Below are 13956 nucleotides of genomic sequence, written 5' to 3' on the forward strand. Positions count from 1 at the left end.
GAATGCCACCAGGGATGGAGCATCCACAACCTCCTTGGGCAACCTGTTCCAGTGCCTCACCACCCCCTGGGTGAAAAACTTCCTCCTAATATCTAACCTTGGGAGCTCACTAAGAATTGTAGCCACTGCCATCAAACCAGGGATTGATGCATTACTTTCATAAAATGAGGGTCAAATATCCCACCAGTTCAGTGTTTTTGTTTTAGTAAAAAAATATCAAACATTAAAATAAGTTTTGTTACCTATATACATGAACTATACTATAAGGGCTGCTTTGAAAGTAATGCCTACACACAACAAAAGCTGCCCACAACAAAAGAGGCAGATGGTGGTGGCATGGCAGTAGAGGTTGAACCTCCCACCAATAGTCCATTCCATGCTGTTGCTGTGTGACAGATGGTAGCAGAGTAGCCCTCTGACAAAATGGCATCTGACATGGAATTGTGGATGAAGAAAAGTGGTGGAAACAATTCCTCCGTGAGGAAAACATGGCATGTACTGACATTCACTGACACTTGCTGAATGTTTGTGAAGACCAAACTGAGGATGTGAACACAGTGAGGCAGTGGTGGTGTGTTTCAGCAGTTGTGACAGTGGGTCATCGTCGCCAGTGCATATTTTTATGAGTGTGGCATGCAGACTCTTGTTCATCACTGGTGAAAATGCATAGCTAATGCTGGTGACTACAGTGAAAAATAGCATTTTGAAGTTGAGAATTTGCACTATCAAAGGTGTTATTTGTATCAGTTGTAGTTTTCACTGAAATAAATAGGACCTTCAAAGCAACCTTTATGTACAAGACAATTCCTGTTCACTCAGTGTGGCCCAGACAGGCCAAAAGGTTGGACACCCACAACATAAGCTCTCTTATCAACACTTACCACTTGTGTAAGGCAGCCGTAGTGGACAGCAATTTGGTGTATGACAGATGAATACAGCTCTCTAAAGAACAAGTCATCTTAATTCTACTGTTTCAAAAACTGAACAATATAAGCTCACGTTTTGTTATTTGGAGAAAATAAAATGGTTCAGAGTAAATAAAGGTTCCTAATAAAATTATCTTTCTCTAGTCACTACCAGAGAAACAATGCAAAAACAGACTCAAACTGACTCAATATAGCCATTTTTATACCACAATATTCATCTTTACTCTTTCTTAGAATCTTTTGTAGTACAGGCCATTGAATCAGCTTTTTTATTTCTACTATTACAGCACTGAAAAAGGCAAACTATAAGGCTTTATGAAACACATAAAATTAGCTTACTGAAAACAAAGTCAGGACACTATTAAAAAAAAAATAAAATAAATCACATACCAGATTATCAGTTAGGGAAGCAAATGATTGATCAACATGTATTTCCAGTGCTTCCAATTCCTCCATTCCTTTCTTAAGGACTTCTTTTGGCTTGTACAATTCCAACTGTGAAATAAGTTCATCTCTTTCCAAACGTAAGGCTTCAAGTTCTTTTGTGTATATCTTGATTTGATCTTTCAATTTTGTCATGTTACCTTGCAATTCATCAGTTTCTCTCTGATTAGATACTTCTTTCTGATTCATTGCTTGCACATGTAAATCAAGTCTAGAAACTTCAAACTCACGACTATAAGCATCTTGAGCCTGACTCGTATCTTTCTTTTTCAACTCAGTTTTAAGTTCTGATGCCTGTTTTGTTAAGTACTGCAATTCACCTTCGTCAGTTTTTCTTTGATCTGCCATTGTCTTTACCTGCTTATCTTTTCCAAGAATACTCAATTCCCTCTTTTTCACACTGTCTTCGAGTTCCTGAACACAAGAAGCAGCAATCCTTGCTTCAAATTCTCTCTGAGAAATGTGTGTTTGGAGAAGGCTGTACTCTTCCTGAAGTGCACTGTACTGTAATCTCAGAGCGTTTAGCTCTGCAAAGTGCTGCCTTGATGATTCCTGTAAGTTTTGGCATTTTTTCTCTAAAATTTCCACTTCCATTTTGATCTGTGATTCTTTCTCTTCCAGCTGCTGCTGCAGGTCTTTTCTAGCAGCTGAGGCAAACTCTAGCTCTTCCTCAAGTTCCCTCACCTTGGAAAGCAGCAATGCATTTCTTCCACCTTGATCAGTATCACCCTGACAATCTATCAATCCCTTCTTCAACTCCTTCTGCAGGTTTTCCACTGACTTTTCCAATCCAAATTGAAAAATGTCACCTTGGTTGTCACTAACTTCATGACATACTGGTCCAAATTGTGCCAACTCCTTTTGGAGCTTCTCAATTACTCCGTGAAGTTGCTCTACCTCTTCATCTTTGTCCTTACTCAGCCGTTCCTGGTCCCCACGAAGGTGCTCAATAATAGATCTGAGTTCTTCAATTTCAGATTTTTGGTCTTCCACAACCTGAACAAATGGATAAGGTCAAAATATTAAAGTACGTAGGCAGAATTACTATTGCACGTAGAATTCAAAACACTGTATTTTTCTTCTTTAAACTGCATAAGCATTAAATCATACATGTGACAGCAGGAAGAATTGCAGATTTCAGGTGGATAGCTATGCAGAATGATAGATAGAGATGATAGAGAGTTATGCTCTCTACTTTCTTAAGAGAATTACCAAGAGGCTTCGTTTGCAATATGACAACATTGTTCATTGCAGGGAAATGCAGATGACTTTCAAGGATCCCTCCCAACTCAAATGATACTATGATTCTATGATCTCCTCAAGCATAATCAAGCAATGAATTAGTAAATATTCTTACTTTATTCTCGAGGGTATTCACTAGCTCATACTTGAGTCTTCTCAGCTGTTCATTCAGGTGATCTATTTCTTGATTCTTTTCTTTAAGTAGTGCTTGTGGGAAGGACAGAGCTGAGGAATCACTTACATCCAAGTCCTGATTTTGCTTTACATTAAGTTTTGTTAGATCCTAATGAGAAAAACATTAATCTCATTAGAAAAGCCTATTTCTCTCCCAGCCTAGTGGCAGAAGGGAATTACAGGCTGTATTTAAATGTTCTCCTCCTTATTGTATTATTAATTTAAGAAAGCAAGGGCAACTAGTTTATTTGCGTTTGTATCGCTGGATTAAATTGCCACACTGGTTCTTAACTTTCAAGGTGAAACAAAAACTAATGACTGACAATCAACCAGTTTTACAGCTTAAAATATTTGCTATGGCCACAGATGTCAGATATGCACACAAAACAATGCAGATCGTAATTTATTAGGGTCAGAGAAAAAGCTAAGCTTCCAAGTCAAATTAATACAGAAGATATTGTCATAAGCAAAGCATGAATCTACAGTGTTTGAGTCGTTCTAGGATATCTTTTGTCAAGAGAATACTGCATTCGTGTTACAACAGAAATAAACAAAATGTTTATCGCAATATGAGATAAAGACCACAATACTTATAAAATGACGTCTCTGAAGTTTTAGCTGGTGAACATTAAAGCTAAGAAAGCCTACTTTTAACTGCGCATTCTCTAACTGAAGCTGGTTGATGGTGAAAGTGTTAAGATTTTTTTGTACCTCTAGCTGCAATTTCAGCTGCAATATCTCCTCATTTTTACTGGTCAATTTATCTTTATGTTGTTCTAGGTGGTCTAACAAGCTTGCAATCTAGAAGTGAAGAAAATGGATAGTTGTTTTAATAATTTCTGAAATTTAAGCGTAAAACAAAGTTTCACTCTGCTATACTTACTGAAAGTTGTTTCAGTAGATTCGACAGTTTGAATTTTCCCTAATCAGCTGAGATTAATAAAATATCTGAGACGTACAAAGAATAAGAAACGCAGTTCCTCAGCTGGGTATCAAATTCCTACAGTGGTGATTTTATTTTCTTTTAAAAAAAAAATTAAAAATAAAACTGCTCATGAAAGATGTGTTAATATATGTTCTGAACAATCCAGGCTTGACCATTGATGTAATTTGAGATAAAATGCTTAATAAAAAAATTAAGTATCAGCATTTGATGTTTAATGTTATCACAAGCAGTAACAAACACTATTCTTCTATTAAGAGGCAGAAAGTAACACCACAGCGCTAATCCCAGTACACAGCTATCAAAACAAAATCTGAGCATTGAATACTTATGCATGTAGGAGAAAAAACAGCTACACATTCCTCTCAGTTTTTTACCACCTCTTGCTCTACTATGCAGCGAAGTTTCAATGCTTTAAGGACTACTGACTCCTGAAGAAAGACTTCTGGAGAGACATGAAGCTTTCAGCTTTTAAAACAAAGATGTACAATCAACTGGAGGATCATCCATGTTTTTTTGTTGTTGTTGAACATCCTAAATTGAGCTGTAAATTTGTATATTACACACGTAAAAATAATTATGTAATAGAATCATAGAATGGCTTGGGTTGGAAGGGACCCCAAGGATTGTCAAGGTCTAACTCCCCTGCTGTAGGCAGTCCTGCCAAAGGCTAGACCAAACACTAGATCAAGGTTGCCTCTCTGAGCAGCCTGTGTCAGGCCATCACTACTCTTTCAGTGAGAAATTTCCCCATAACATCTAATCTAAATCTCCCTTCTTTTAGTTTAAAATCATTCCTTCTTGTCTTATTGCTATCAGTGGGTGTAAAAAGTTTATTTCCCTCCTGTTTATAATCTCCCTTTAAAAACTGGATGAGCTCTCCCCACAGTCTTCTCTTTTCCAGCCTAAGAAAGCCCACTTCGTTCAGCCTCTTATCACAGGAGAGGTGCTCCAGTCCTCTGACCATCTTAGTGGCTCTCATCTGGACCCATTCCAACAGCTCCACATCCTTCTTGTTCTGGGGGCTTCAAACTCCAGGTTGGGCCTCACAAAGGCTGAGTAGAGACAAGCAATCACCTCCCTTGCCCTGCTGGCCTCTCCTCTTTCGAAGCAGCCCAGGACCAAGTTAGCCTTTAGGGCTGAAACTGTACACTCCTTGTTTATGTTAAATTTTTCATTCACCAGTACTCCTAAGTCCTTCCTCAACAGGGTTGCTCTGAGTTCTTCTGCAGATCTGTACACGTATCTCGGATTGCCCCAACCCAAATGCAACACCTTGCACTTGGCCTTGTTGAATCTCATTAGGTTCATATTGGCTCATCTTTCATGTTTGTCAAGGTCCCTTTGCATGGCATCCCTTCATTCTATTATACCAACTGCACCACTCAGACTGGCGTTTTCTGCAAAATTCTTGAGGGTGAATATTACCTGATATTACCTCAATATACAGCATAAGTATGTGGGGGTGAGTAGGTGGGTGTGTATGTACCTTCATGAACTTAATCCAAGGCTTAAACTCCTAGTTACAAGATTGCAGAAAATGATTCTAGAACTACATGAGTGACCCAAAGTCTACAGGACAATACTGAAACTGAACAGATTACCTCTCCTTCTTTCCTCTCAAGTGATTCCTGTTCTGCCTGCAACTGTTCCTTCAGCCCTTGGCCTGAAGTGCCTTCCACAGGTACTCCATGCCTCACTTCATCCAATTTAGATTGCAAGGCCGAGATCTGAATCAAATTGTTGTACTGTTGCTGTTGCAATGCTTCTTTATCCTGCAAAGTAATTTTTATCTTAGTGTTGATTGTAGTTAATATACAGACCTAATCAAACAGAATAATCCTGCCAGAATATGTCTTCATGCCTGAAAAGCTCCAATGCAAGAACAAAAATACTTAATTCCAATGTTCTACAAAGGCATAGGAATGCAAAACTATTGAATGTTTTTAGCACACTTGTTAATCTAAGTTTAGCCTCTGAAAATTTAGCACACAGTCATAATGCTATACTTTTTCAGTTATACATTGTCCCATATGGTTAATACTCTAAACTTCTTCTTGTAGCCATATCCAATTTAATTATGTTACCATATTTACCAAGCTAAGCTTAAGAGGTGAAGATTTAATTAAAATTAAGTGGTGGAGGGTAGATCAAACACCACCTACAAATATATCACATTGTATCAGAATACAAAGCACCAGCACTACGTTTCTGTCAGATTGTGTGGTCTCTCAAGTTATCGTGTTTTTGTTTTTCTTCTTTATTTTTAAAGCTTCTCCTTCAGTTCCCTCTGTGGCTCTCTCACAATCCTTCTCAGGATCTGGGTCAGTTCAAGAAGGAAATTCTTGAAGTCATCCAGCCTTCAGCTAGCAGCCCTTTGGTAGAAAGCCATTCTGGACTGGCATCAATGGAGACATCTCTCCCATGCACAAAGCACACAGGAGGAAAAGGGAAACTACAGGGAGACAGCCAGTTAGGGTGCAGTACTGTGTCATCCTCACTTAATCTCTCTCGCAGGATAAAGCAAGGTATCACCTACACTTTTGAGTAGGAAAGCACCTACCAGAGAAATATTTGTTTACCTGGAAGGGAAAAACAAAAACTTCTTATCATCATGTGGAACTTACGGTATTCACCAGTCTCTTAGGAATCCTGCTGACAGACATGACTAAACAGATTACAGCAAAACCCGAGTAACACTGGTGCCTATCTTTTAGCTTTCACATCAACCACAAGCAAGATATTATCCACACCATTCCAAAGCTTCTGATCGCTGAATAAAAGCCCCCAGTGACAACATGAAAATCCAGATGGATTACAGCAGAACCAGGCTGCTTCCTCTCAGATGTTCCTGCATTTAGTACACAGCAGAGCTATGTGTGTGCCATACTATTCCCAGAGCTCTGCACACGTTCTCCAGTTGCTATGTTCTAAGGTCTTCACAGTGAACCAGCAACAGCAAGCAGCAACCCAGACAAAAATCAGAGTTTTATGTGCTCCATCATCATTATAAGAGATGCTGCTAGGTGCCATACAGATAAAGGGTCTAACAAGGCATCTTCTTTGCCTGATACCAAAACACGTGAGCTAGCAGGCTCCTTAAGGGAGCAAAAGGAAGAGCTTACAACCTACTACAGCCCAATCTCTCAAAGCACAATCCTAACAAAAAGCATCACTGTTACATATCAACGACTTGAACAACAGAAAGGAACTGGACAAGGAAAGAACAAGGAATATTTAACTCTATGCATGTGATGACAGGACAGAAAGTTCCAATAAATGTGAGTTAAGTCACCACATTCTTCATAAAAAAAATACTGTCCCATATTAGAAATTGGTCTTTCCAGGCCTATTTCTCAGTAGCACTAGTCTCTATTACCTACAGTGCGTATATTTTTGTATGTTGGTATTGTGGAGGCAGTGAAAATCCATAGCTGCCGTTCATATTGATGTTTTTTTTTTTTTTTTTACCAAAAAATCTTGTGACATACAATCACTCTTAGAGCTTATTTGACACTTACGTGATGCACAAAACTGCTTAGTGATGAGCTATCACAATAACTACATTTCTACATTTGGTAAATCCAGTGGTGTAACTTTGTTTAAAATTAAATTATTTCTCCAAAAAGTTTAAATTCGCCTTGTTTAGGATTTTTAGAGAACGACCAATTTACTGGGATATTCAGAGATCTAAAAGAATGGCTTTAATTCACACGAATAAGGAAAACCAATTTGACGAAGTGCCAGGGGCTCAGATACAATAGCAACTTACAACAGCCACACTGTAGTCTCCATTCACTACAAGGCAAACTATACAGAAAGCTAACAGCCAAAGCTTTTGCATGTTTGTACAAAGTCACAAAACAGCTGAGGTTGGGAAAGGTCTCCAGAGCTTTCTGCTCTGAACCCTAGCTCAAAGCAGAACAGACTTGTCTCTGGTCAGGTACTTGGCCAGACAAATTCTAGATATCTGGAAGTCAGAGAAACCACTGCCACTCTGAATTCCTCTTTCAGCACAGACTGGAGGGCAGTACGACAATTTTCCTCTGTTGTTTAGTTGGAATTTCCCCTGTATTTCTTCCTCCTTTCACAGTGCACCTCCAAGTCTGACTGTACTTTCTATAACCTCATAATATGGTTGCAGGGATCTATACGACCCTAACGACTAAACATATCCTGTTCAGCTTTCACTCATAAATCATTTGCTCCAGTCCTTTAACCACCTTATCTTGATGGTACTCTGTTGATGCCTTTGTTGTACAGAGAAATCTAAAACTGTTCTCCAGATACCATCTATTTGGCAATAGTGAGATTGCAATAGTAGTACCTAATGAACCGAGACCAGCTAGTCTATATCACATGTAACTGAAGTTATAATAAAAATACTTTGTTCACTATTTTTAAATAAATCATGAAAGCAACAATTTAGAGAATAATCAATAAAAAAAAGTGAATTTAGTTTAGATCATGCTACTTTCAAATCTTCAAACTTGACACACACATGAACAATACTTAACCAAGGAAAATTGCAGGAAGGAAAAAAATATTTCTTATAATAAGGCAGGAAAGGTTACTCAGATGCTTAGAGGAAAGGCAAGAGTTTTGATAAATTGAATGTAATTCAATTACTTAAGCTGTGATTAAGTCTGAGGTAGTAATATAAAACAACAATTTTGGGAGAAGGACAAATTGATCTGGCTCCAGAGACAGAGCAAAGAGAGCTACTGATTAAGCATATATGATTTTAGCATGGTTACTTACTGAATACCCATCATTAATCTTTAAATTCAGTAATACCATCTCTCAGGATCTCCCAGAGAAACAAAAGAGCTTTCATCCATGCAAATGTGACAGTTGTCAATATAATAAGTCAAAGTCCATAAAACCAGAGTTCGTTTAAAGCTGTGGCTGTAGTAGCTGCCATTAACACAATAGTCTTTCACTCCTTGAGGCAAAGGATAGCTGCCAAGAACACTAGCATAATTATTGACCAGCTCCCATGAAGACGATGTCTGAATAATGCCTATCCTAGTTAAGTATTTAAAAATTACCTGTTTTAATTCAGTTTCTACTTTCTTCATTTTTTGAAGTTGTTGTTGCAAGTAGTTTACAGTCTTTGAGACTTCAGTACTGCTGTGCTCCAGTTCTTGTACTTGTGTCAACAGTTTTTCAATCTCTTTATCACGAGCTGTAATTTCTTGATGTTTTTGCTCCTTTTCTAATAACAGCTTATTGTAATCATCCACCTTCTGTTTTACTTCTCCTTGTAAAGATTCTACCTATATAGAAATCACATTACACTGATACTCAGGCAACATAAGAAGCTTCCGGTTGGAACCAAGAGGATTTTAATGCTAAGCAGGCAGAATGTTGCTATGGACTAAACTAGTAATAAGACAATAGATAAATCAGAGATGGAAAAAGGATGAAAAAGTAAATTCCTGATATTTTGCTTTCTGAATGGAGGGGCTCACAAATACAAATTTGCTTACTCTCATTTAGCATTTATAGTATTCTAGCAAATGTTGCGTAGAAGTATACTCTGAAGGCCCAGTTGTCATCAAAAAGGACCTTATTTGCTTTATTTATGTATTAAGATTAAAAAAAACTCTCAGTATTATATGGATTATTACTAATAATATTGGATGTATTTCTGTAACCTCAGAACTAATTTTCACTACTTCAGTAAATTCCAGTTTAAAGGAAAATACCAAGAATTGAAAAATACATATGTAACTTCATCAATGCCTCCCATTCAGAGACATTCACCATAGTCAATAGAGAACAAGCACTCCTTTACTAAGAGGTGCTTAAATATATAAAGGATGACAACTCTGCATTTTCGCTCAGTAAGATCCAATCATGCACAGAGTCTCAGGAAAACTCATTCATCCCCATAACTAATGTGAAGGCGCAGCTAGAAGCACTGGTGGGTGACAGGCAGGAAAGAACTGAGTGTGACAGACTATATCATATCTGATAAAGTCATCAAGGACATGGAAAGCATGCCCAGAAGTGAAAGCAATGGAAGATCTACTGAAAGAGAATTTTTTGGTCAATACCATTATAAAACAAAACCTTTGTTCAATAAGTGACTGAATTTATAGAAGTTTCATTACTGTATTATAAAATAAACATACTTCATAGTAATATAGAAGTTTATATCTTTGTTGTACTGATGGTACTGAAGCAGAACACTCTCTAGTAAAACATAGAAGAACACAGACAATTTAATGAATAAACAGAGCATCATAGACTAGTTAAGAATATCAAAAGTGATTATTGTTACATTTCCAATTGCTTATAGACCTTTAATTATACATGTGCCTATACAGAAGAATCTGGATAGATGTACCTCCATCTTAATCCCTCCCTGTACTATCAGTAAATTAACAAGTGTCAAACACAAAATAGGCCATACAGAAAAGTGTTTAGGTATACAGAAGTCTTTTAAAAGTCCAATACATTCTACTGCAGTAAGATTTTGCCAGAAGTCATCAGAATCCCAGACACCACAACACTTTACATATGAACTTTATATTTTCAAATACTACACTTAGAAAGCTAGTGCTGCAATTCTGTAGGTTAGAAAATACTTTCACAGCCTTCACCCCCATGGCAAACAATCATATGATAGCTCCAAGTACCTGTCAGCACTTCATTCCCAAAATAATTCCACTCACATACACCTTGAGTGCAGAGAATTGCAAAGAGAATAACCATGAATCTGTTCTCATTGCTACACGCAGAAATTAAAAGTTCAAATGAACTGCTTCAGTGCAATAAGTAATTACTGCTATTATAGCTTTGTTAAATAGCTGTGTAGGAACTGTCTAAATCCTGATGCACATACTGTACAGGTATGTACACTTCACTTTCACTTGCTTAGTCACTTCCCTTGTGCCTTTTTCCATTTAAGTTTTTATTCCTTTTTGAAAGAGGTTGTAAATAGTTACACCAAATAATATTAAACTTTCCTTTACTTCCCCTTTACTAAGCCACTTAACAGTCTGACAGACTTTGAATTCTGTGAATCACAAAAAGGCTTTGGTTGAAAGGGACCTCAAAGATCATCTAGTTTCAACCCTCTGCCATGGACTGGTTGCCCCCACCACAGGATCAGGCTGCCCAGGGCCCATTCAACCTGCCCTTGTACTCCTGTAGGAATGGGGCACCCACAGCTGCCTGGATGGCAGTGCGAGGGCCTCACTGCTCGCTAAGATTTTCTTCTTAACGTCTGACACAAAACTCCCCTCTTTCAGTTAAAAACTATTCCCACTTGTCTTATCACAGAGGGTGTAAAAAAAAAAAAAAAATTTTTTTTTTTTTTTTTTTTTTTTAAATCACACCCTCTCCTCTTAAGTACTGAAAGGCCCCAATCTTCTCCAGACAGAACAAGCCCAGCTCCCTCAGCCTCTCTTCATAAGTGATAGTTGATCATTTTTGTTGCAATTCTCTGGACCTGCTCTAATAAGTCCACTTCTTTCTTGTGTGGGGGACCTAGAGCTAGACGCAGCACTCCATCAAAAAAAAAGCAAACAGAAAAACCCAGTACTTACAGATAAATTAAAATGAAAGCAGTTTCCCACCCTTGAAAAGATCATGTCATTCTAAAACATGTATCATTATCTCTGAGTCAAACTGTAGCAGACTTGACATATGAACAAGAGAAAAAAGCAAAAGTGTATCTAATTAAGTAGAAGCATTTGAAAGAAGAGGAAACAAAGGTTAAAGAGATGCTCATGCTGTTTTCCATACCTGTAGAATCAAGTCATAGTTCTGTATAATGTTCGTTTATGAAAAAAGGAAAAAAAAAAAGTTAATTTTTGAAACCAAGTATCAAATAAATGAATATATGAACAGAAGGACTAATTTATAAACTTAAAATATGACAAACCAGAAGGACAAAGAATATCTTTTATGACAACTAGTGTAGTAAATACAACAAATCTGGAACCCAGAAGCCTTTCCTCAGTTGTCCTTTGTAGAGTAATATCTGTGTTCTCCACAGTTAATTTAAATCAGATGCATGAACTGTGAAGCTTCACTGTAGTTAATGTGTTCAAATAAAACACTTCTTTCTAAGTAATGCGAGTACTCTCACACTGAAGTCCCTTAAGAGCCAAAGAGGATACAGTTTTTGGCATTTAACTCCTTTGGCCATTAAACATCATTTTACTCACCCCATACTCCCTGGGCTCTCCCGAAGTCTGTAACTTAGCTGAAAGTTTTAACTGTTCTTCCAGCTTTTTAATTTCTTGCTGAAAATCATCACGTTCATGTTCTCTTTCTATAGCTTGTTCCTATCAACCCAGAAATAAGTAAAATAAGTAAAATACTTTTTAGAAACTTTTAATTTCATTAAATTATTGAGTAAAAGAAATTTGTTTGTTGTTTCATTGTTTGGATTTTGCTTTTTTTTTTTTATGCTGTGAAGAAGCCATGCTCACTTACAAGTAACAAAAAAAAACTTAGATAAAGTTACAGTGAAAGACAAAAAAAAATTAACTCCAATGTACATTCAAGTTATCATCAGCAATTAATAAAAAGAAAATATATACATATATATGTAGTACTACTGAAAAACAATCTTGTTTGCAATCCTCCTTTTTTAATTCTTATCTTTTTCAAGACTATAATACAACAGACTTATCTTTGGAAGAAAACAACATGCACTGTATTGTAGGGACCACTGCAATCACAAACTAGGAATAGTATTTATCACCTAAAAGCCATGAGAATAGAGCCTGCTTACATCCATGAATTGTCGCTGGTTTTTAAGCTGTTTTTCAAGGACTTCAATTTGCTGCTTTAACTCAGCAGCCTCCATCAATTGTTTAGTCAGATCTTGATTACTACGCAGCTGTTCTTCCAGTTCCATCTCAAGAACTTTCATTTGAGAGCATAAGTTAGAATGGTCCTTTTCTGCCTGACACTCAAGTTCCAATTTCTCCTTTGCTAAAAGTTCTACTTCCTTGAGAAGACCTGAACAAGAACAAAAAAAATAGCAATGTTATCAGCATAGGGTACAAAAATGAACCTGAGTTGATAAGACTAAATTCAGGTACTTTAGACAGCAATAAAACCAAACTGGCCATCTCAGGAGACGACGATTTCCCTTTGTTTAAAGACTCAAAAGAAAATGTTAGACACCTGACTGCCACTGTATCTTTAGAAACAATTCCTATTAAAACTGCCTTACCTAACCAGGAGCCATTCAAACTCCTTCTCTCAGTCTCTCCCCCCTTAGCCCCAGTTCAACACCCCTCCTGCCCCAGAGGTTCTTTTCTATGCACACAGGATCCTCACTCCTTCCAATTCACTCAATTTCATTTCAGATGTTCTTCATATATAAATTTAAGATCCACACACTGATTTCAGCCAGCCACTCTCTCAAACTGGGAAAAAAAAAAAAAGGTATATGTTTGTGCTATGGAGACTGCAAAAGGAATATCATGAAAATGTGCAAAGCTCAATAGCACTTAAGTTACCACAAACTGATTTATGCCTCAGAACTGCTCTGTCAGCCTGTTGGATGCACTGTTCTGGAGACCCAAACCAAGGCTCTGCATACAGAGAAAAACTATTTTCATGCAACTGTAGTTAAAAGTTACCTGGATACAAAAATAGAAGTGTAGCTATCCAATACTTAAAGAAAAGTCATGCAAGAACTCTTTATTTCACTTTTCAAATGCTCCACTTTTCATCTTAAATGTTGTCAGCCACAAAGGAAAAACGCAACTGCGATTCCAGTAAGGACCTTAACTGATCATCTAGACCAGACCCCTGGATGGGAGAATTCCCATTGCCAAGTAAGATCAAATCAATTCACATGACTTCTGCTCAATTCCTTCTTAAGTTCCTATTATAAACCTCTGCAAAAAACAAACAAACAAAAAACAAACAAAACACAAAAAAAACACCCTTCGGAGAAAACTGGGGAAACTGTCCCAGTAGTAATGATAAGAAGCACTTGAATACTTGAATAGATTGAACAAAGACTGTGAAGTCTTTGTCCCTGGGAATTAAAAGGTTCAATAATGAGACAAGTAGGTTCTCAGTCATCATAGTCTCTCACTGTAGCAACTCAGCTTCCTCTGCATGAAAAGGATACCAAAATACACACGGTAAAACTAAAAACTTAATTAAATAAAAGAAACTGAAATGTACCTGATTCTTTAACCACTTGCCAGATTTGCTAAGTGCCCTTGGTAGCTTTCAAAACCA

The 13956-nt window shown here is 37.3% G+C and overlaps 1 protein-coding gene across 12 annotated transcripts in view; it reads right to left on the reverse strand.

The window, feature by feature from the left end:
* PCNT (pericentrin) overlaps positions 1–13956 on the reverse strand; it is a 95182-nt gene that overhangs the window by 26302 nt on the left and 54924 nt on the right. For 6 of the 12 annotated variants that reach the window (XR_002116428.2, XM_085227999.1, XM_019616815.2 and 3 more), the window contains 8 exons: positions 12485–12714; positions 11913–12032; positions 11488–11508; positions 8781–9008; positions 5334–5504; positions 3498–3587; positions 2728–2895; positions 1317–2366 (listed from right to left, as the gene is read on the reverse strand). Coding sequence is in view for 11 of the 12 variants with exons in the window: in XM_085227999.1 (XP_085084125.1) it covers positions 1317–2366; positions 2728–2895; positions 3498–3587; positions 5334–5504; positions 8781–9008; positions 11488–11508; positions 11913–12032; positions 12485–12714 (2078 nt within the window). In the remaining variant the exon portion in view is untranslated. The remainder of the gene's footprint in view (positions 1–1316; positions 2367–2727; positions 2896–3497; positions 3588–5333; positions 5505–8780; positions 9009–11487; positions 11509–11912; positions 12033–12484; positions 12715–13956) is intronic. The other 6 variants (XM_085228001.1, XM_019616816.2, XM_019616814.2 and 3 more) reach the window with 4 other exon arrangements.

This window comes from Meleagris gallopavo, chromosome 7, assembly GCF_905368555.1.
Source record: "Meleagris gallopavo chromosome 7, MGAL_WU_HG_1.1, whole genome shotgun sequence".
Lineage (NCBI taxonomy): Eukaryota > Metazoa > Chordata > Aves > Galliformes > Phasianidae > Meleagris > Meleagris gallopavo.